Source organism: Diorhabda sublineata, chromosome X (assembly GCF_026230105.1).
Source record: "Diorhabda sublineata isolate icDioSubl1.1 chromosome X, icDioSubl1.1, whole genome shotgun sequence".
Taxonomy (NCBI): domain Eukaryota; kingdom Metazoa; phylum Arthropoda; class Insecta; order Coleoptera; family Chrysomelidae; genus Diorhabda; species Diorhabda sublineata.
The window spans coordinates 25,851,871-25,875,250 of record NC_079485.1 but is presented as its reverse complement, the minus strand read 5'-3'; the positions used below and the strand labels follow the sequence as shown (position 1 = coordinate 25,875,250).

The following is a 23,380-nucleotide window of genomic DNA, read 5'->3' as shown; positions in this document are numbered from 1 at the left end:
ATCACACTGAATAAGACTGAATTTCATACTTAATAAATATATATTAATGAGAACAATGTGCTTGTATCTCCGTAGAAAGTTTGAGTAAGTCAGGTTTGAATATTGTTGTTTTTAATGGCATGATTCCAAGTTCTCATCAATAAGACGACTTCTGAGTTTACTCTTGATAATTTTCATGCTTAAAAAATATCGAACCTAAAAGGAAAGGAACGGCAAACGCGAGCTTTTTCAGCTGATCGTAAGAGTCAGAAATACTATTCCAAGCGTTGAGAATGATCATGTCTTCCTTCTCCAGGTTATTCAAAGCAAACCACTTGTGTTTTGAACTAAGATCACATTTTTTCTCTTACAATATTTCCAATTCAACAAAAAGACGTTCGTATTTAAAGTGCTATGTCTTGTTTTAAAATCCACCAATTGTATTTCAAAACTACCAAGGTCATTTTCAAAAGGAGAAAATTTCAACTTAGTTACTGTAGCATTTAGAGGATTTTTGACAAATACTACAGTTGCTCTGCTGTTTTCAAATTCCTGAAACCTGCTGAGAAATGCTTACCTCATATTGAAAATTATTGTTTTAAAGGAGTTTATCAATAGGAGTTTTAATGAAAATATTTCTCACCGACTTAAAAATTAATTATTGTAAACAATTTGGGTATGTAGAATATAGAATAAAATAAGAAACTATGGCAACGTTGACGCTGAGCGCACGCATGGTTATTCCAATTCTAAATCTGATTTAGACGGTAGGAACTCCATATCACTGTAAAGGTTGCGACGTCGCGTTGCGAAACGCTGTTCCGTAATATCGACCGCCAAATTACTCATACGAATAACTGAAAAAAATCATGCTTTCCAATCGGCTTTTGAATCGTTTAAATAGGTGTCAGATGAGAACTCAATTCGAACAATGGGTATCAATTCATACAATGAAAATATCAGGATTTTATACACACAGAAAAAAAGTGAGTATAAGTTTTTTTATTTTTCGATGGTATATTCATCTTCCGGTTCTTTTTTTCAGAATGATATTGATCAAACCAAGTGTATAATAGGGAGACAAAGGTATTTTTCTAGTTAATATTTAGTATATTAATATAGAACACCGAATTTTTTAATTAACCAGTTAACGTTGTTTAAGTACAAGTGTATACCTAATATTGTACATTTTCTAAATTCAATCTTAGGATGTAAAACTGTATTATTATTATAACGAACAAAGCAGCATTTTCATTAGTTTTTAAGTTCCGTTCCTGTTTACTATTTTATTATTTCTCTCGATATATTTTGAAACAAAAAATCTGCTTGGCGTATATTATTGTTTTGTTCTCGCAGCTATTAATTTGGTACAATTCTTTTCATTTCAGTATGTAAAGAACATTAAATAATTCTTCGTGCCACACAATGAAATTTTGAATTTAAGTTTAAGTTTGAAATGTTTTCGTCTTCTTAGTTCCACCATCTTTAATGGCTTACTAATACGACCATTAATATATTATTTTGAAAAATAGGGTCCCAATAGTATTATGACTATTACTTGAATTAATGTATTCTGTAGGCTTTAGCGCTTGATAATATAATTGACCCCATTTTTTGTTATGTCGATAATTTTTGATGTTTTTCGCAAATTCATTTTTAAAACAAAATTGATCGCGTACATGAATTGAGATAAAAAGAAATAGAAGTGCATCGATTGTTATGTCATTTGAATAATAAAGACATACACGAGGTTTGTTATCTCCGCATTGGTGTTATTTATTATCCCGTGAGTGACAACCTTCAAAGAAGTCCCTATTTGATTAAATAATATGTTCTCAGCTGTGTTGCATCTTCCTGAAGTAGTCCTGGGGGTTATTTTTGGAACTTGTAAAATATTTGTTTGTCAACGAACTGATGTCATTTGATCGCAATTTTTAACCTATTAGAAAGCGAAATTTCGCAGGGATTGTATAGAGACTGCCGATGCTGTAGGGTCGGTCTTCTACATTGTTAAATTCGATGAATGTTCTAACACATTTTTTTAGTGAAGCAGCTAATCACCGTTCTGTTTTGACTGCGTCATGTAATCCATGGTGCATATTCTTCTTAACGTGCCGTATCAAGTCCCCTTGAAATTGGTGATCAGCTTGGCAAAACTCTCTATCTTGAGCTAGATCAAATAACTATCCTGCTTCTCTTATCCCAGTCCATTCTCTAATATTCTTCAACCAAGAGGCTTGTTTCCTCTACGATATTCACCTTTATCCGTCATAATGAATTGGAGGATACTAAACCGGCTACCACGCACAAATAAGCTTTTTTCCTGCATTTAATGTTATCCATCAACTCCATTAACACCAACTGTTGAGGACTGCATCGTTTGTTTGCATAACTGTCCACGGTATCTAGAGCATGCGTCTATATAAGCACATTTCAAAAGCCTATAAGCGATTAATGGTAGATATTTTCAAAGTTCCTGCTTCGACACCATATAAGACAACTGACCATATGTAACATTCGATCATCTGTTTCCGGAGGTGAAATTTTAATTTCAACACAACACCTTCATAATTAAAGAAAACAGTAAACATTGTCGTAACGGATTTTGACACGCTGTTTTTCCAGATCAAAGCGGTAAATCCATGATTTATCACCAGTAATAATCTCGATAGGTTTTCTAAGATTGAAGCAGAAATTTTCGCAAATTCGTTGATTCAATGTAATCACAAATTGCAAGAAAAACGAAAGAAGAGACAATAAACAAATGAACGACCGTAATTTCAATTGAAATTACGTTCTTCTTGCTTTCTTAGATAACTTACAGAACATGGTTAATAATGTGTTAGCTTATTACTATAAAAACAAAGTTTATTTCAGAAAAATATTAATATAATAAACATTTAATACTTATCCATTTTAATGGTCTTTCTGGGAAACGCGATCCTGCTGAAACATCACCTGCACTTCTTCTTTTCGATTCTTGATCTTTTTTATTCAAAATATTCTCAAAATTTACCATTTATTTTAATAAAGTACGTTAATTATAATTAATAAATCGTATACTCTAATACGTTTTTTCGCATGGAAAAATATCCACGTTTAAATAAAATTATACCCTCTTCAAACTATATTAGTTCTCAACTTAGAAGGTGTGTCCTGCGAATTAATTGAAGTAATCCATTGTATTAATATCGATCAATGTCATGTAGAACGTCTTATTATATGATAGTTTTGAAAACCATCTGTTCTAGATGCCTTCTAATAATATCAAAACATAATAAAGATCTGACCGTTCTCCGAAGGAAAAAATAACTATTTTCTTAGTTATTACCGTGACCAATATTGAATTAAGAACATGACGTCTATCGATTATTCTTTGTTAAACTCTCCGATGGCTCATAATTGAAATGAGAAAAGTCATCAGTACAACAATTTGCAATCTCCAACCAAGTTCCTTCCATAATGCACCTCTCAAAGAACTATGCACTCCGGGAAGAGCCCTGCAATCTGACGTGGTCGTCAGTTTTCTTTGCTGTTCGTTCTATTAATTACTAATGAATTTAATGAGTGTGTCAGTCTATTCTCTTCTTTTCGTCAGGGTATTTATGCAGTCTCTAGATTTCTTAGCCGACTTATTACAACTAAAAACGACCTTAAAGAGGGGATTCACTTGTTATATCTCTATTAGCGGAATCTCTAATAGATGGTCCCTTTTATTTCTCTTTTCTTTTTGTATTCACTGATGGTCGTGGTCCATCTGTTTCTTCAGCCTTGGGTGCCTGGAGTATTCCTCACTGACGTAGTCCATCTGATTGGATATTGGGGTCAGTCCTTAGCACTGGAAATGTTCTTTTGATGATGTTTTGGCAGTACTACTGGGTCTTGATGTACCACTGTTAACTGTTCATCAGACTGATGTTCTGCTAAGATTGTCTCTTCGTGCATTTACATTTGGCAGCATATCCTCAGGCTATAGGTGTGTACAGCATAATGCAGAAAAGGATGGTCCTTTTGAGGACGAATTTGGTCTGTAGTTCGGAACTGAAGATGCTAACAGTCAAAGCTGATATTTGATTTGTTAAAATATAAGTCACCAACAAACGCTAACTCGAGACATTTTTAATTGCTAATAGTGTGATCTTACAGGCAGTAAAATATTTCATTTTTATTTTGAGAAGTAAAAGTAAAAAATTGAAGAAAAATATATACTCAATGAATCTTTGGTTTTCTTCTATGTTAATCGTTTAATTAGTTAATGTATTTAATTATTTTGCAGAAGGCAATTCTCGTTTATCCATGACACGAGTTACTTGTGCTAGTAAGTAAATATGGTTTAATACCAATTTTTCTTTCATTTTACCTAATAAACATTTTACAGCGGACAAGATTATGAAACGGATGTAGCATTATTCGAAATGTTTAAAAACCAAGATACGGGCCTGCTGCATATAGGGAAATTCTTGTCGGTATATTGAATGTCTTTAATATTTCACAAAAATTTCAATCTTTACTTTTTAGGCAGTCAAAGCAACCGGTCTTAGAAAAACAGATCCTAGACTACAAGATATGATGGAGAATTTAAAAAAGTTATCTAAATCGAAGTCTGATGGAAATGATGTCGATACTCAAAAACTAACTTTAGAACAATTTAAGAAGTAAGTGTTTTTATTTTAATATTTATAATGGCGATACATGCGTGTCATATATATATATATATATATATATATATATAATATAAAAATCAAAAATAATTAATATTATGCTTGACAAGAAATTGTTTAAAAATCTATTAGCGGATGCTGCTTATCATAAATAATATCAACTTTTTCCGTGGAAAATGGCAGTGTATGATTTATCGGAATTCCATATTTCGTACAATCGATTTTTAATTTGTAATTCACGGTTTTTTCACTTAAATCGCACAATTTGATACAAAGCTGTGCATAATTTCTTGTGATACAAAAAATTAATGGGAATTCAGCAGCGAGACCTTGAACCTGCGAAGTGATATATAATGAGAAAACGTTTGAAACAGTTTTTTTAACTTCACAGGAGAAAATAGCGAAACGATTTTTTATATATAAAAAGAAGTAAACCAGTTAAATCATCATGAAATATGAAAGAACAAAGATGAATCGGACGATTAAACAAGAGAGGTGCGCGGTTATGTCTCTCAAACTATATAGATGTTAAATCAATAGCAAAATATGTTTGTAATAACATTCGCTCATGATACACAAGACATATTTGTGAAATAAAGATTTGGTTTTGAGGACAAAAATAGCCTCGCAAAAATGTGGAATAAAAATAAATGAACAATAAGTTATTAGGCATATTAGGCAAGTAAAAACTATCAGTCTAAATTAACAAAATCGTAATGAAACCAATTTTGATTTAGGATTCAGTTACAAGGAATAGCAGTTAAATTTTATTATTATAATATTGGAAAAATTTTATTACATAGAATGAATTAAAAAATAATTAGCTGATGGGTTAGAGTGTCACGTCTTGTACGTAAAATAAAAAATGTTTGTCAATAGTTTTCACGTAATAAAAATAGAAGTTTTTCTAATAAGTAGTGCACTATTCATTAGTAATAAGCCTTAAAATTCAGATAATTTATTATTGAGTAAAATAATAGATTTTTTCAATATTCAGTGACCTTTACGAGTCTGATTATAAAACGGCCATCTACAGTTTGATTGTAGACAATTGATATTTATTATTGCTGATCAAATTTTTTTAAGTTATCTATAAATAATTCTATTACGACGTTGAGTTAATATGAAGTCTTGGATAGAAATTTCTTATTGCTTGGATATTTAAAACTTATTATTTAGTTGTGTATTTTATCATTTTAATGTAGGATTGCCCGGGCAATTCGAATCTTGTGAACTAAAATACGTAAACTCATTTGAATTATATTTAACCAATATAAATATAATGATTAATAATTTTTGTATGCATTTTCACTGCAGTAAGTAAATTTAGTGTTATAAAACTTGATTTACGGTGTATTATGTAATAAAAATGTGCAATAAATTCATGCGTGAATATGATTTATATTTTTTAGTTTATATATGTTGTTTAAACAACAATTTTATGACAGTATTTATAGAGCCAGATCAATTTAAAGGGTCTAATAACCTCCCAACAACCTTCTTTTACTCGATCTTTTATTGGGAGATGTTAACTATTTGAATGAATAGAATTTCCGATATTATTCTAAATAATGGATATACTTTTTCTGAACAAATGACGATATTTTTATTACACTCCAAAGTACATATGATGCGATTCTTGATGTGATGAAATATTAGCTCTGAACTTTGAGGAAGTTTGCTCCTTCTTTGAAATTTGAGAAATTTTGATAAATATTTGTCATTGTCTCACCTATGTCGCGTTATATTTGGGTTTTGAGTTCAGGAATTCATTATTGTCTATTCACATGAGATGCACAAAACCCCAAAACACTTCTTGGTCTGAGAATAATTGCTCCGATAAATCGATTGATTCGTACACAGTGTGGTAGTTGGCGCCATCTTGCTGATACCACAGATCGATACCATCTAGCTAGTGTCAAATTGAAATTATGTTTGAGTAATCTAATATAAAAAAATGGATTATTTTAAAACTATACAAATTATTTAGAGCTATTGGTAACAGGCATTTAGTTATTTACAGATTACTAATGTTATTATACAATCCATATGTATGGAATAAACTCAATTTTGGAGTTATTATGTACTATGTGAAAAAAATCTGAAACAGGTCGATTTTTATTCTCAAATTGACAATTTACAATATGAAAACATTATCTCCCTTCAGCTCCCCCTTTGAATTATAAACATCCCCTCGAAAATTTTAATTTCATTTAAATGTACATGTACATGTACATTGTACAATGTATATTGCAATGTACATTGGAAAATACATTATAAATATTATGAGACATTATTATCATCAATCTACGTAAAGATTTGTGATAGAGACATTATCAAAATTTTACATCTTAAAAATTAATAGTCTCAGTTATGATAGCACCAAATTTAAGAAACTTTAAAATATTCGAGGGTGCTTATAATTCAGAGGGGACAATATTTTCATACTGTAAATTGTTAATTCAAGAATAAAAATCGAACTTTTCAGGTTTTTTCATATAGTACATAATAACGATAAAATTGGATTTATTGTATACATATGGACCGCATTGAATATACATTTATGCTTGAGGAGAACAATCTTCTAGATTCGCTCGCAGTTATACTGGATATGGAGGTTGATTGGATCCTTAATATTTGTCTGCTTGTATAAAAATGTATAAACAACATTTATTGATGCAATTATACAATTCTTCATAGTCGATATTACCCAATACCGGATTAACTCTTCGTGAATGTCATCACAAGTTTTTTATATTTGTAACTGCCATCGCTTAATAATTCATAAAATTAGTATGTAAATTATATTAATTGAATGTTATTCGTATAATAATAACAAGATTATAAAATTTTGAAAAAAAAATATATGGAAATGGAATTTGTTGATATACCACATAATTTACGTTTAGTTTTTCATGATAAAAATATATTAGCAGACGTTTAAACGACCCTTTGTGCGTGATGAAGTTTCCTTGTTTTCCCCTGAATTATTATAACTTCTATGTCTGGCGCCAATGATCGCGTGATAACTACAAACGTTCATTTCAATGTTACTTCCCCATGAATTTGTAAATATGGCAAATTATGGCGAAATATATAAGAGAGTCAGTTCAATAGAACTATATTGCTTCAACCTCTGATTTGTGAAGGGTATCGATAATGTCTAACATAAAAATGCTAATATTAACATATAAAATTTTTAAATACCTTTGATGTAAAGTACTGAATAAATCTGCGAAGTACCTATACATAGATGTCAGATTATGTTTGCGAGCTCACATCACTTCTTATATCTCATATTATTTTTATTCTGTCAGTGTTATTTGATTCATTGTCTATTTTTATAACAAGTAAAGTATGATTTTACACTTCACTTTATTGTATGTGCATTTTAACGCAATATACGTTTTACTTTATTTAGAATTTTGGTTGAAATAGTCATACCCAAGACTTCTTTTCGTTTTTATTTCATTTCTTTCACGTAAAATATCCATTGTTTATCTATCTAAAATTTATCATTAATTTCGTCATTAGTTTCATAATTATATAAAATGAAATTTGGAGTTGTTTCGCAATTGTTATCATTGAATTGGTATTAGAGCAAGTTTATCTCTCAACCAATAAATATTTTTTGAAATTTATTACTGTTTTTATCGTAAACCCTACTACCTGTTCTAAGATTCCTCTCCTATTAACTTAAAATTCTAATTTAAATCAGTTTGATATAATAATATAAATAGTATCATCGTCAGGTGCTATTACATTATTTTCCACTTTTGAATATCTTTGTAACATCTCATTCATATTTATTTATGTATTTTAGTAATGATTATTGCATAATAACATCAAATCCATCTTTAGAAATTGTAGAAGTACATTAGTTACAGTTTACACATGAAAGGAACACAAAATTTGGTGAAGATGATAAATTTGTCGCTAAGATAGCTTGCTCCAATATAAAAAGTAATCCGACATGTGAATTGGTCGCAGGCACTTAAGGGTTCATTTGATCCCTAGAGCACAAACCACGTATTTTATAGACGTTTCACAGAGATCGCCCAAGGTTGAACCATTTTTGTACTTCAAGTTCAGAACCATAGATGGATCCGCAGTGCCAGGAGTTCACCACTTTTATATAATAGAAAGGACCCATTATTGATGAGCAAATGCAAGACCAAGACCACATATGAGGCTGCAAGACCAAGATTAAGACGATCTCAGTCTTGAATTTGCTAATCAATAATGGGTCCTTTCTATCATACAAATGTAGAAAACTCCTGGCACTGTCTATCAGTATTCCATCGTCTAAAGGACAATGCTGACTTTAAAACATTGCTTCTCCCTATTTTTTTTATATCAGTTTCAAAAATAAGAAACACAGCGGAAATCGGCGCAATAACGGCGAATTTTATTTTGATAGCCAAAGAACAAGGATGTTGTAAACATAATAATACCAGCAATACATACTGACCTGACGTATTCTGTGCTCGTAACATAACTCACAAATTAAAGGAATTAAAAGCTTGGTTTATGCAGCCAAAATTAAAAAGTACCATTAAACTAACAAATTAAATTACTTGTTGAAAGACGCTGTGAGTAATGCAGAACTAAGAATTCACCAACTTTTAACTTCTTAATTTTGTGAGGTTGTGAGCACAGAATAGGTCAAGTCAGTCTGTATTGGTGGTACTGTTTTGTTTACAACATCCTTGTTCTTTGGTTATGGAAGTATTATTCGTGTTATTGCACTGATTTCTGCCATGGTGTTCTAATTTTTAAAATTTCTATTAGTTTACCAGTAATTTATAATTATCCTTAATTCACTACATGAACAAAAAATTTGTTAGTTTAATGGTAATTTTTAATTATGGCTACATAAACCAAGCTTTAGCTGTGGTTAATTTTCCCGAATGACTTTCAATACATTTTATGTATAACATTGAGAATCTATTAATGTGATGCATTTGTTCCCAAATCCTCATAAGAATAATGATTTAATAGATGGCTGCTGGCTACAAACAATACCAAATTAACAAGGGATGTATTATGAAGTTCAAGTGATGAATTTCATTAAAATTTGGTATAATTACTTAAGATGTAATACTTTAATTAGCTATTTTTGTATGCAATATTTTGTTTAAAAACATATATATCTAGTTTTTTTCTACCCTATTAATTAATACACACACGTAATATTTAGATTATTATTATAATTGAAGGATTATCAGATTACTTCCAAAAGCCTTTTTGTCTACATTTTACTTGGGTAACGAAATAAGTGCAATAATTGAAATATTTTTGTCCTTACAAGATTACAACTAATAACTTGCCATTTTGAGAAATATTATAAGCAACAACATGAACTTGAAAATTCGTTAGTTCTCAGGTAGCAGTAAGAACTACTTCATAATTCAAATTACGCGCCATGAATAAAATTCAATTTTGCCAGTATTTTATGAAGGATGTCGTAGTACTAGTTCAAGCTCAGACCTCTAATCGATTTTAATTTGGTTAGAACAAATAACATTGTCGTGATCCATCTAAATATAGGTGATCTCTGTGCCCTAGAGGTAAATTAGTCGCCATGTTTTTATATCGGAACCAAAAAGAAAAACAAATGGTGCACTTTGACTGGTTTATTATTCAATTAGCATGAGCTTAAAGTGGAAAAGTGCCACTAGGAATGCAGTTTATTTTCTATTAATATGTTTACTATCAATGTATGGTTAACTTTCCACAAACTCCACGAAACATCTAATTTAATTTCTTTACTCAATGCATTGGTAGCTGCTTTTTTATCCACCTCTTATGACCAAACTCGCAAAACTGCTTGTCTATTTCACTAAACGTTGTTTGGGATAAAAGCGGTAAATCGGGAATTTTTTCATGAAATTAGCGAGTTAATTCCTTTTATGTTCGGCTTTATCTCAATAAGAAATCATTTGTAAAACTGATATTTAATGCATTTACGTTAATTACATTTTTCAAATTTAAACTAACGTTTCCCTGGAAACTCTGAAGTATTTTTTATAAATACCAATTAAACATCTGAGTATATAAAGAATTTTTGTAATGATATTTTTTTATTTTATTGTCTCTCTAGCTAGGGATCATATTTTCACGTTAAAGAATGTCAATTCATAATTAATTATGACGGATTTTTTTTAATGAACTAGTACAGTAACCGAAATCATTTTATTCCATCAGGCTTGTACATGCTGTATATATTTATATATATTTTGTTCCAATCTTTTGTATGTATACTGTATATTACATAATCGATTACATCACACATAATTCATCACCCCAATAAAATATTATAAACTTTCCATACAATATAACCGCGTTTAATCAACCATGCATTAATGTATTTTGATTTCGATATATCTAATGAATTTTTTTTAATGACAGTGATTTAACAAAACAATGATACCTGGTCGTTAACTTGTAGATAGTTCTTCAATAAAAAACGTTTATTATGGCATTGGTTTTAAATTAATTTGTTAAAAAGAAAATTGTCCATGGTTAGGTTCATTCTCCGATGGATATCTGCAGCACTATGGCCTTCAGCCTGTAGAAAACGAATCACACTCCGCAATTCACTTTTGGCGGGAGTATCAATGATAATGAACATGTTTACGTGGCTGCAACATAACGCCGACTGACGCCTTAAAGCGCGCTTTTTCTACCCGCGTAGCGTCTGCACGGAGCGAGCGGAGATTGAAAAGAAAACAGCCCCCGTATAATTATGTATATTAGAGACATGTTGACATATTTGCAATAACAACAGAGATATTTGCAATAAACTGTATAACTATATTGCTCAGCTGTCCGGCACGATAAGAAATTTACAAAAAATCGAAAAATGTTTTTGAAATTTTTTCAAATTAAATCTACAGAGTCTAACAAATGATTCAGATATGTAATTTTTTTATTGGAGATTTATAAACATTTGTAGTTTTTCAACATGTTTTTCCACCGGAATTAATTTTCTTATCTAAATTTTTTTAAAAATGTTTAGAAAAGAACAATGACCTTAAATTTACTTGTCCTTTATTAACTTAGTGCACAAAATTACATCTTAGAGATCATTTACTAGACTATGTAGAAATGATTTGAAATAAATAAGAACGATTGAGTTTTATTGACAATTTCAGTCCCTACAATTTTTTTTCGAGTTTTCCCACATATCTTTGAACTTTTTTGTCAAAAAAGTGATTTCCTTTTTCGGTGCAGTTAATCCACAAAATTAAAGTTGGTTTTAAGGACATCTCCATTTATCGAAAGTGTACAGAAGTGGATTCAGCACAAGTGTCCCTAAACATATTATGAATATTAATACAATTTCTTGCAAATGTTATCATTCCATTTTTGATGTAAGTTTACCACTTCAGTAGAAAATCAAGGTCGAAAAATTCTTTCTTCTGGGTGTAACACTTCTAATGTCGCTTAGAATATCATTATATATTTAACGTTCATACAATAATTTATTAGTTAACGAAATTAATTGATAAATAAATAGTTAATTCTAAAATCTCTGGAGATATCGCCGGCATTTGTTATTGTTTCCAAATGGATTTAACGCTATTCTGTGAAAGTCAATTTTATGTATGACGTATATTAATTTTGGTAACAATAACATTGTCAACAATATTATTGTCGCGTTAAACTATTTGTATATGATTTGCTTTATTCTTGATGACACAAATTGTGACTGAGAACAGAAAACCTTCCTCAATGAGTTCATGCATAATAACGACGGTTTACTCAACCAAAATTAACGTGAGGATTAACGTTGTGATTAATTGCAAAACAATGAAAACTTTCTTTTGTCACATCTAATATCTACATATCAAATTTGAGAATGAAGCTTAATTAATGGTATTGGTGAAATTGTTATTTATATTCTTTTTGTCTATCATTCATACATACTTCATTGGAATATTTGTTTGGAACTGAATGCTGTTTCTTATTTTAGTATAGTGCAGCCAAGTATAGGACTTTTGTCATATGCGTTTAGACATCAATTTATAATACCAGAATTTCAAGAATTTAGCAAAGATATTGAGTTAATTTATTGGAAATGTAAGGAAAATACAAATGGAACAGTAAGTATATTTTCAAAACAGCTTTTTTGTTATTTAAACAATAAATCGTTGATTATGAATTTTCATGTAGTCAAAAAACTTTATTCATAATATTCTTTATACATTTTGCTAATCAAAAAGCTCATGATCCCATAAAAATCTGAACTAAACTGTTTAGTTTTCACTAATTCATTGTTAAAAACACTACGTGTTCACTGATCTATGACATTGGTATTATTTTAGAACAGCAGCTCTATTTTTACTTTAACCTTATGTAGGTATATTCATTAACATCGTTTCTACTCACACAAACTCTTATCTAAAGTAAATAAAACTTGCAATTAGTTATTAATGCCTTTGTTGGCCCAACTAAGTCGCTATCAGTTAATTTAGTTATTAATTTCAATAATTAACAGCTCAAAAGTTTTTTTAATTCACGTTTTTTTTTGAAAAAACTAAAATATTTCAAATTTGTATTTACTTTAGTTTTATGTAAGATTCCTTGATAGGTCACAAGTATTCCATGTTGCCAAGTGTTAAAAGATTTTCATAATAAGTACAGAAACCTACAACTATTATTCGTGTATTGAAATATTTGAGGATCATAAAATATTTTTTCTACGTCCGTTATAATATTCACGTTTTCTTTCATTCATTCGCATTCATAAGGAATGTAATTTCTGAATCGGTCAAAAAGCGTGAAAAAAAGACCGTAACGTGTCATTTTTTAACGCAATTATAAAATTGTTTTATCAAAATAGTGGGTTGTGAATGTTTTTTTTTTCTGATGACGAATCGTTTCTCCGATAAACGTCACACTTTTATTTCTTTGTTCGTTCAAGAAAATTCGTTTTGTGTCTAATTAAGAGAAGTGTAGTATTATTATTAGTGATGGAGAGTGATAGTGAAGAAAGTTTAAACTGCAAACCAGAAGATGTTGTTGAATCGGCAACTGCAGCGACTATGAATCTTTTCCCTGAGAAATCCAGGGAACAGTATTTAAAGGAATATAATTCTTTTATGGAGTGGCGAACTAAAAAAGGCATAACCAGCTTCAAAGAATGAGTGTTACTAGCTCACTTTGAAACGAAATTCAAAATGTGGAAGTCTTCAACACTTTCGTCGACTTATTCAAAACAAAAAGGCACCCTAATGGTAAATAACGACTGACGTAGACATCAGTAAATACTCGAAATAAATCAGTTGGCTATAGATATACATATATAGATATTATTTGTAACATCTTTCAGGTTGCTTTAATATTGGGAATCGCAGGAGTTCTGTGGATGGAGAAATTATATAAAATGAAGTGAAACGATTTCAATGTTTCAATTATCACAGTACCTGATACAAAAACTCATTTTCAACGTAGATTTACTGTTATTGGTGAAATATCTGAAAATAAATTAAACTTGGTTAATATTTATAAAAAATATTTAGAAACCAACAACAAATGTCAAAACAGATCATTTCTTTTTGCAGTATAGAAATGGAAAACGCAAAACCCAAGTTATCAATATATTTTCCCTGCTTATCGCAACATATTTGAATTTACCTAATCAAAAAACTACACTGGGCATACATTTCGACGCTCTTTGACGTCTCTATTAGGGGATTCCGGTGGTGATATAACTAAAAAAGCACGGTTGGTGGAAATCCAACACAGCTGCGGAGGGTTACGTAGACGATTCAATAAAAAACAAAATGGATTCCGACTTCAAGCAACATTGTAAATGTTCAAGATCCTACCAACACTCCAATCCTAGTACTAATACAACTATAGACGATGTTATTTCTTTGAACTCGTTAAATGTTGCCAATTCATGTACCAATAATAATGTAACTTCTTCTTCACTTCAAATTAATAATGCTCACGGTTGTACTTTTAATATAACTATTACAGAATAAAAATTGATAAACATTTCGTCGAATTTTTTTTAAGTCTACGGACGTATAAAAATAGATTGAATTGATGTTTCTAATATTGTTTCAATTGAAATGTTGAATAATTTATAAAAAATAGAAAGGACGGGAACTAGTAAGATCAGTTTTTTTAAATTCCTCAAAAGGTAAAAAAATTCCAAATTTCAGATAATGTAGTTCACAAGGAAATTTAAATTATGTATGTTCCTGTGAATATTCGTGATATTTATTTCATCTTAAAATCCTAATATACAAGTAAGTTCTAACAATTTAGAAAATTATTTCATGAACCAGTTTATTTTGGTATTTATTACTGCCTTGAAAATGCTAGGAAAGCTTGGTATAGTATAAAAAAATTCTCCCATGACTGCTTCCCCCATGATTGAAAAATTGTTTTTTGTATTGCAGAAAATTGTTTTTCATTTCTTTTGAATAGAAGCATTACCGAAAGACTGAAAAATGATTAAAAATAATTGATAAATATTATATAAATTTGATAAAATATGCAATAAAACTTTTGTTACATTTCTCATTTTTCAATTATAAAAAAATTATTTGTAACAAAAATTTTATTTCACAGAACAATTTTTAAGGATTCCCATTTTTATATTCATGAGTTATTAATCTAGTTTCCAAATATTGATATGTCTGTCCTATATAACAGCTTCACAATTAATACTAGAAACTTCATATATAACATTACTTCTGTAATTTTTTATGTTTCAGATTTTTAACTACTAATTATTTTAATAATGTATTATGTCCATGTGTTTTTTATCTACCAAAATAATGTAATAACTGCTGAGAAAATTCTTGTACATATGGTGAGGAAAGGTCTACATTTTGATATAAATGAATTATGTTTTGGCTCTTGTCACTGTATAAAACCAACAATAACATAAACACAAAATGATATACAAAACCAGATCTTGAATCTTGGGATGACTTTCATTACGCAAAAAGATGAATAGTTATTAGCTTCACTGATAGACCTCTAATTATCAAAAAATGTATTGAAATAGCAAACACTGGATTAAGAGAAAAAATTATCAAGAAAAAATTAATTACATAGTTAAAAGAAAGATAAACCAATATCAGCTATCAAATTATTTTAGTAAATATACTATAATTAGTTATCATATATAAAAAAAATCTGAAACATCAGAAAATAATATAACTGAAAAGAGATTTATTATAATTGTAATGCTATTATTAGAGGACAGACATCTCAATATTGAAAAATAAATTAAGAAGTAATTACTAATATAAAAATTTAAAAGTAGAACTGCATTTTAGACCACGAAACATTTGTTTAATTTTAAAAGTTCAGAAATTGTTGAATCGATGTTAATACAGATTACTATTAATTCATATATCAGATGTTGCAATATTAGGAATAATCGTAGTAAATTCTCTATTTTGTTGTTAAATGAAATGAAAATGCGAAAATACTTACTTGATATATTTTGAAGAAAAGGTTTGGTTTTAGGTAGCATCATACATTCCACAGTTAAAAAGAATGAATCCGAATTATTGGGGCGTCAGTATTGTAACTATAGATGGACAAAGGTACTCAATAGGGGATGTCAACATACCCTTTACAATTCAATCATGCAGCAAACCTTTGTCGTATGGTATAGCTTTAGATTTACTTGGAGCAGATGTTGTTCATCAATATGTTGGTCAAGAACCTAGTGGTAGAAATTTCAATGAACTCATCCTCGATCATAATAGTGAGTTTTTATTTTAGGACGCTTCAATAATATTTATTTATTGATTTATTTTTATAGAAAAACCACATAATCCAATGATTAATGCCGGAGCTATTATTATTTGTTCCTTATTAAAGACAATGTATTGTCCAGAAATGAGTTCTGCGGAGAAGTTTGATTTTACTATGAACTTTTTTGAGGTAATTGTGTAGCCACAAAAATATGATTTTCGCCAAAATAATAGTACAGAAAATAGAATTTATTGTTTACTTTAGATAATTGAATTCTATAAGGTTTTGTAATTGAAATATAAATAAAAAAGGTGTTAATACTATGGATGGGACTAGTGAACTAAGTTACAGGTTATTAGAACATTATAATCAGGTTAATTTTTGGACTGGTTTATTTTGGTGAATACGTTTGAATATTTGTATATAATTATTGTAGAAATTGGCTGGAAGAGAGGATCTTGGATTCAACAACGCAGTTTTCCTTTCTGAACGTGAGTGTGCTGATCGAAACTATGCTTTAGGTTTTTATATGAGAGAACATAAATGTTTCCCAGAAAGTAGCAAGTTTAGGGAATGCATGGATTTCTATTTTCAGGTTAGCATTGATGAAAATGATAAAATTTATTTAATTACAAAAAGATTATAATTAATTTTAGTGTTGTTCCTTAGAAGTTAATTGTGATTTAGTAGCGGTAATGGCAGCAACATTGGCTAACGGTGGTATTTGTCCTCTATCCGAAGAGAAAGTTTTAAAACCAGAAAGTGTGAGAGATGTTTTATCCTTGATGCATAGTTGTGGAATGTATGACTATTCAGGACAATTTGCGTTCAAGGTATGATTTAGTATAAAATGAGTCTACAGAAGAAATATCGAAGTTTTAAGTTCTTCGAAAGATCCATCACTTATTACATATTTTTATAATCGTGAGAAAAATATTAAGTCTAAACTAAGATTTTTCTAACTTTGATGTTTATCGACTGCTCATAGAAACTCACACCAACACTTCTGGAATCCGAAGTTTTGAATTCATATTTACAGTGATTGATTACTCATATTTAGTATTGATGAAAATAAAAAAACCAAACCGAAAAAATTGCTGTTATCAATATTTAATATTTAATTTTTATTGCAAAAGTATTAGGTGATTCTGGATTGGCCTATTATATATTATCTTTTATAATTACACTTGTTTACAAAATGTAATTTATTATATTGTGTCAAGATTAGTATCTAAATTTTGGCGTCATAGACGTTTGAACAAATCAGATAATTTTTGCTTTATATGCGAAGAATATATTTTAAAGATTGTAGAAAACTTTTATTAGCGTTGGTGAAAAATACTTATTTTGAGTATTTTGAAATACTTTGGGACGAAAATGAGAAGTCTTGGGTTCCCAATTGTGTTAGTGAAGCGTGTGTGGAATATTTAAGATTATGGATAAGTGGTAAGTGCCTTTAAATTTGAAACACGGACTATGAAAACCACAAAAGCATCTCGATGACTGTTATTTTTATAGCGTGAACGTAAACTATTTGAAGCCTTGTTTCCCTAAGGGGATCAATTTGATTGTAAAGAGGGGCAATTCGAAGATGAACTCGACACGAGTTTAACCCTTTTCGTTCTGTACCATTCAAATGCTATGATAATCTGTGTCCAATAGGAAAAAAAGCAAATACTTAAATAATTGCGGGCAATAAATATAAGAGTCTATAATTAACCGTCTTGCGGCAGACGGCACACTCCGCGTAGACCCCCGGACGCTTTAAAATCTCGCTAAACAACGCAGTTGTTCGTATTTGAATCAAGGAACTTCAATTTATGAAGAAGGTAAATCGAGGCGACTCGTAGTGGACACCACCCAAATCTGAAGAAGTTGATTCAAACAAATAGCTCTGTAAGCCAAGATCAGTTTCAAACAACACGGTTAAATGACCGACGCCAACTGAGTCTGAGAAGTATTTTTTTTCTTTAGAGACACTTGTGTATTTAGTCATAAATTTTCTATCAATTTAGGCTTTTTTTCTAAATTAATGTTATCATTTTTCACCGAGGTAAAGGAAAATATTTATTCAAATCATTTCGAATTTGAATTTTAGTTTTTCATAATACGTTTTGAAAATTTACTTACTGTAATTTTCTAGTGATTTCTTTCTAAAACCCCATAAAAAATCATTTAAGTTTCTCAATTGAAAAATTCAATTTTTTAATATAAAGAATTATGTATATGTTACATAGGGGGCCAAAAGAATTTTAGAAGGGTTTGGGTGGGACATGTCACAAAAAGGTTGGGAAAACTGTTTTAAACACTAAAATTCAAGCTAAATGGCCGAATCCAATTATCAGTTGTGTTTTACGTTCAGTGTAGCACTTACCTGACTATTCAGTGCCTAAAAATATATCTGAACCCTTAAAACAAGACAAGGACAAAGTTCATTACAAAATGATGCTAATTATAAAGGTATGTCTAATTAGCCTAAATACTTTTCCTAAAACGAGCTAGATAAAAGAGATTTAAATCTTTCTAAACAAGCCTCAGAATTTTTTGTATCAAGACTAAAAGAATAAAAATTGCTTTCCTCAGATACTAAAAAGTTTTTATCGTGAAAGAGATAAAGAAGTACGGCGTTATTTTCCGATGAAAATGGTATTACCAAAAACTTATTGCTAAAAATATACTTGAAACAATACGAACCAAACGACTGGCGTTTCTGAGCCTATTTTAGTACCTAATGGAAATACAGACGCAGGGTAGTTATTGCCCACTGTACGAAGTCATAGATAAAATATTTAACATTTCGTTTGTCTTGGAAAAAAATAAAATACAATGACAATAAGTGGAAATTTGTTTCGATTTAAAAATTCTTCTCGGTCAACAAAGTGGTTACACTTAATTTACCTGTTTTAGATGTCTTTGTGGCAGTAGAGATAAACAAGAGCATTGGGTAAGAAGTAACTGCCCTTTGAGAGAAAATATGGAGCCTGGACAGTCACATATAGTCCAGAAATCAACTCACTGTGTGGAAAAGATTAGAGCCGGTATTGTTTATGGCTCCCAAATTAGACAACTTATGAAAGATACTCGATATAGAAATTCTATGACTGAGTTAAAACTAGAGGCTTGAATAGCTTACGTTGCTGTGATATAGAATTTTGAAAATTATATAAAACTTCTGGAAGGTCTTCTGCTACAATTAAAAAATATGGGGTGCAATATGAACATAAATCTCCACTCCCGCTAAAGTTACCTGGACAAGTTTCTGGAAAATTTAGGAAATATGAGCAAAGAGCAGGAAGAGTTTATACAATAGGAGCTACACGCTATCACGTTCTCTGGAATACGAATATAAAATTTGACTACTGTTGGTCTCTGATACGTAATTTTCCAAAGTTTACACATCAGAGAAGAGCATTCAAACAGAGTTTTTAAGAAATCAATGATTAATTTAATTAATTGATTATTGTTTTTCTTAGTAAATACATGTTTGTTTCTGCTTTATATCCACATAGCGTATACTCAGAAACTAGAGATGATAAAAATCTTCTAATTATATTTTTGAAAATAGTATATCATATGTCAGGGACTAAAATTTCTTCGGAAACAGATGTACTGTAAACTAGTGTAATAAATGCTTTTGTTTTGTTATGCAACGAATGTTTTAGGTTGGGTTGCCAGCTAAATCTGGAGTAAGTGGAGCTATGTTGGTGGTAGTACCTAATGTTATGGGGATGTGTTTATATTCACCACCATTGGACGCTTTAGGAAATAGTTGTAGAGGTGTTCAGTTTTGTGAGGTATTTGGAATATTTCTTTATTTCTCTGAAGTCGTTTTGTCTAATTTTAACAATTTTAGGAACTAGTTAAGAAATTTAATTTTCATAGATACGACAATTTAAGGCACGCTTCCGACAAATCTGATCCAAGAAAGCACAAATTTGAAACTAAAGGTCTGAATATAGTCAATTTACTTTTTTCTGCTGCTTCGGGAGATTTACCAAGTTTACGAAGGTAATTAGTTAGTGACATTTATATCATGTGGATGCCGAAATTTCAATTTTGTAAAGCACATAGCGACCCAATAAAAAGAACTCAATAACTTAAATAAAAATAGTAATTAGTATATAGAATTCCGTGCTCGTGGAACATACACATTGCTTGGGTAAAATGGTGTATATACGGATTTAAAAATAATATATGTCTGGTTGGAGCTACACCGCGCATTTCAATAATAACATTGGTCGATGAATGAATTTATGGGAATGGATTCCGTGGAATACAGATAACAGGAACCTCAGCTACCAATCAGAAATGAAATAGTCGACGTGGTAGTTTTTTATAACACCCAGACCGTGAGGAAAGGCGCTAAGGTGTACTGTGAAGGAGTGTTTACGAATTTTAAAGTCCTACAAATTACATCCATATAAGATGTGATTATTACGCAGATTATCACAACCGACGTTTGATATTCTATGAGATTTTTACAGAGCTGCTCCAAGATAATGCCAGCTGCTACACAATACGTGTTTTTTAAATGACTCTTCTCCGTCAGTTTCTGAATAACCGGTTTTCTTGTCGATGGATTAGTAGAAGAGAACCTTTGAAATGGAAAATTGGATTACCTGATATTAGATTTAGATTTCTTCATTTTGAACTTGAAGTTATACAACATACCTTAAGTTTTTTATGGGCTTCAGATGTGCTCAGAAAAGTCCGCTAAGTTATTGCAAATAGATTATACCATTGTATGTTAATAAATCAGTAAATCCGATAAACTTATTGATAAATTTTGAGAAAATTGGAGAGAATTCGAAGATATCAGTTGCCTCTCCTGCATTTGAAATTTTTTAAGGGCGTGACTGTGTACGGTAGAAGGGCGAAGTAACATTTATATGTATTGGTAAAATTTTTCCCTCTCGAAATCAAGCCTATCGTTTTTAGAAAGTTATCACCTTCGCTATGATTTAGAGTGAGTACTTCTCGTTGAAACACCGTATTTAATAGCAATTGTTTATTTTTAGGCACAAGTTATCCGGTATGGACATGACATTATCAGATTATGATGGTAGAACGGCACTTCACTTGGCTGCAGCTGAAGGCCATTTACACTGTGTTGAATTTCTTATTAAGTACTGTAACGTTCCTTATGATATTAAAGACAGATGGGGTAGAACACCATTAGAAGAAGCACTTGCATTTGGTCATACGACCGTTATAGATATGCTGCAGACGTGGGATAAAGAAGGACATAACAAAAAATCTAGCCAAAATAGTGATGAGGAAGAACCTTTACCTGAATTTTTGAGCAAAGATGGGAAGGTCTAGAAGGTTTATTAATAATCCTGGTTGTGCAAAGGCAATAAACTCCGAAGACTAAGGCAGTGGATTTAAATGTCAATAAAATAATTTCGAGTTCAATAATTGACACTAGTATTTTTCTTTAAATGTTGTAATGTAATTTTCAGATTTATTTCATAAAGTTCCATGTGTTTGTTGATGAAAATATGGTACTGAAAATTATGCAAAAAACATTTTTGCCGAGAAAAAATTATTAGAGAAAAGAAATATTTTAACTACAAGTAATTTAGATGTCAACTCAGAAGCTTAAAATAGATGTTTGAAATGTAATAAAATGACTGTTTCATCTAATTTTTGTTTTTTTTAAATTATGGAAGCAACTGGTTATTAGTTGTCACACCTGATGGAGTATAAAATTCTATTATTGTGTAAACAGATTGTCCTCATAATTTTCTCAATCCTCATTCCTATCCGTTTTATTGAATTAAATTGTTAATGAACGATTGATTATCCAGTGATAGTCCGGGAAATAATTTGAGTCTCTCGATGTTTCTACGATGGTTTCTCATTTATTAGATAATCGTTCTGCTTCTCTTTTATCAAGATGGCACTGTACACACCACAGGCCAACTACGAAGAAGGCAATTAAATGTTACTTATAAATTGGAGGATGCTACAAAATTAGCCGAATTTGAGTTTCCTATTATTTCTAAGCATCATGATCATATTATTAAAATAGAGGATGTAAATTTACAACGAAAAGTACAAACAGGTACTTATTAAGGCATTCAACCAAGTATTATGAATTTAAAAATCGATTTGGATGACAGTGAGTTTGAGTCTTTTCTCTAATTATTTTATTATATCGTTATCTCCCATTAACAAATATTAAATATATGAAAAATTATTCATAATTCAATTTAAGATCTTTATTTAATAATTCGCTTGAAAGACGGGTTCAATTCAATTATAAATGCGCGGGATTATCTCATTCTAGTTGGCGTGTGCTGAATCGTTACTAGAATTCAGATATTTCCTTTAGGTTTTAGTTCAGAGGTAAGTAAGGATGTTTCCAATTGAATAGGATTTAATGAGTTTGGATCACGATCTTATATACAGATCTTACAACGGTAGTGGGGGTGGTTCATTTTAAAGGCGCTCAGTTATCTCACTATGTGGCCGCCAGCTCGGCGTTGTCATCTTCGGAATTGAAAAATTAAATAATCAACTTCATCGAATTATAATACATATGAAAAACACGAAATAACTTAATTGGAGCACATGTGACACTGTATAACGCACTCGCCGATTTTAGGTTATATACTTTATGTCAAGATTTCTATCCCTACCCGACCCACGTCTATCCCTAGATAGCAGCGCCGCGCTATGGCTATTTCAAATACTTATAACCCGGACAATATGAGAACTACGCCGCTTTGTAGAAATCTCGGTTTCAAGACTTGTATGTAAGATCGTGGTTTGGACTGATGTTAAAGAAAAGTTTCTACAAAGCATATAAAGTACACGATATTAGGGAAAAGAACTAAATTTCTTGTGATTATTCTCATTTTGTAGCAAAAGAATTACATCAATGGACTAACAAACTAACGTTTACGACGACCCTTGTCATGAGGTGGGTCGAAGTGAGCATTGATATAATGTTGTGACGCACTACCAAATATTTTAGTATCGCCGCAGAAGATATTTTGATT

The 23,380-nt window shown here is 30.5% G+C and overlaps 1 protein-coding gene across 1 annotated transcript; it reads left to right on the top strand.

Moving 5' to 3' along the window:
- The first annotated feature begins 741 nt into the window (after positions 1–741).
- LOC130451228 (glutaminase liver isoform, mitochondrial) lies at positions 742–22,019 on the top strand. The gene is made up of 13 exons (XM_056790113.1): positions 742–965; positions 1,025–1,065; positions 4,256–4,297; positions 4,358–4,445; positions 4,498–4,634; positions 12,619–12,748; positions 16,140–16,383; positions 16,441–16,562; positions 16,810–16,968; positions 17,030–17,206; positions 20,036–20,167; positions 20,227–20,381; positions 21,392–22,019. Exons 1-13 carry the CDS (start codon positions 849–851, stop codon positions 21,693–21,695), a joined length of 1,848 nt encoding a protein of 615 aa, XP_056646091.1. The 5' UTR covers positions 742–848; the 3' UTR covers positions 21,696–22,019.
- The last annotated feature ends 1,361 nt before the right edge of the window (positions 22,020–23,380 follow it).

Coding starts and splice junctions, on each gene's coding strand:
- LOC130451228 (XM_056790113.1), top strand. CDS start 849: ATGCTTTCCAATCGGCTTTTGAATCGTTTAAATAGGTGTCAGATGAGA. Junction 16,384..16,440: donor ACTCATCCTCGATCATAATA/GTGAGTTTTTAT, acceptor TTATTTTTATAG/AAAAACCACATAATCCAATG. Junction 17,207..20,035: donor CAGGACAATTTGCGTTCAAG/GTATGATTTAGT, acceptor CGAATGTTTTAG/GTTGGGTTGCCAGCTAAATC.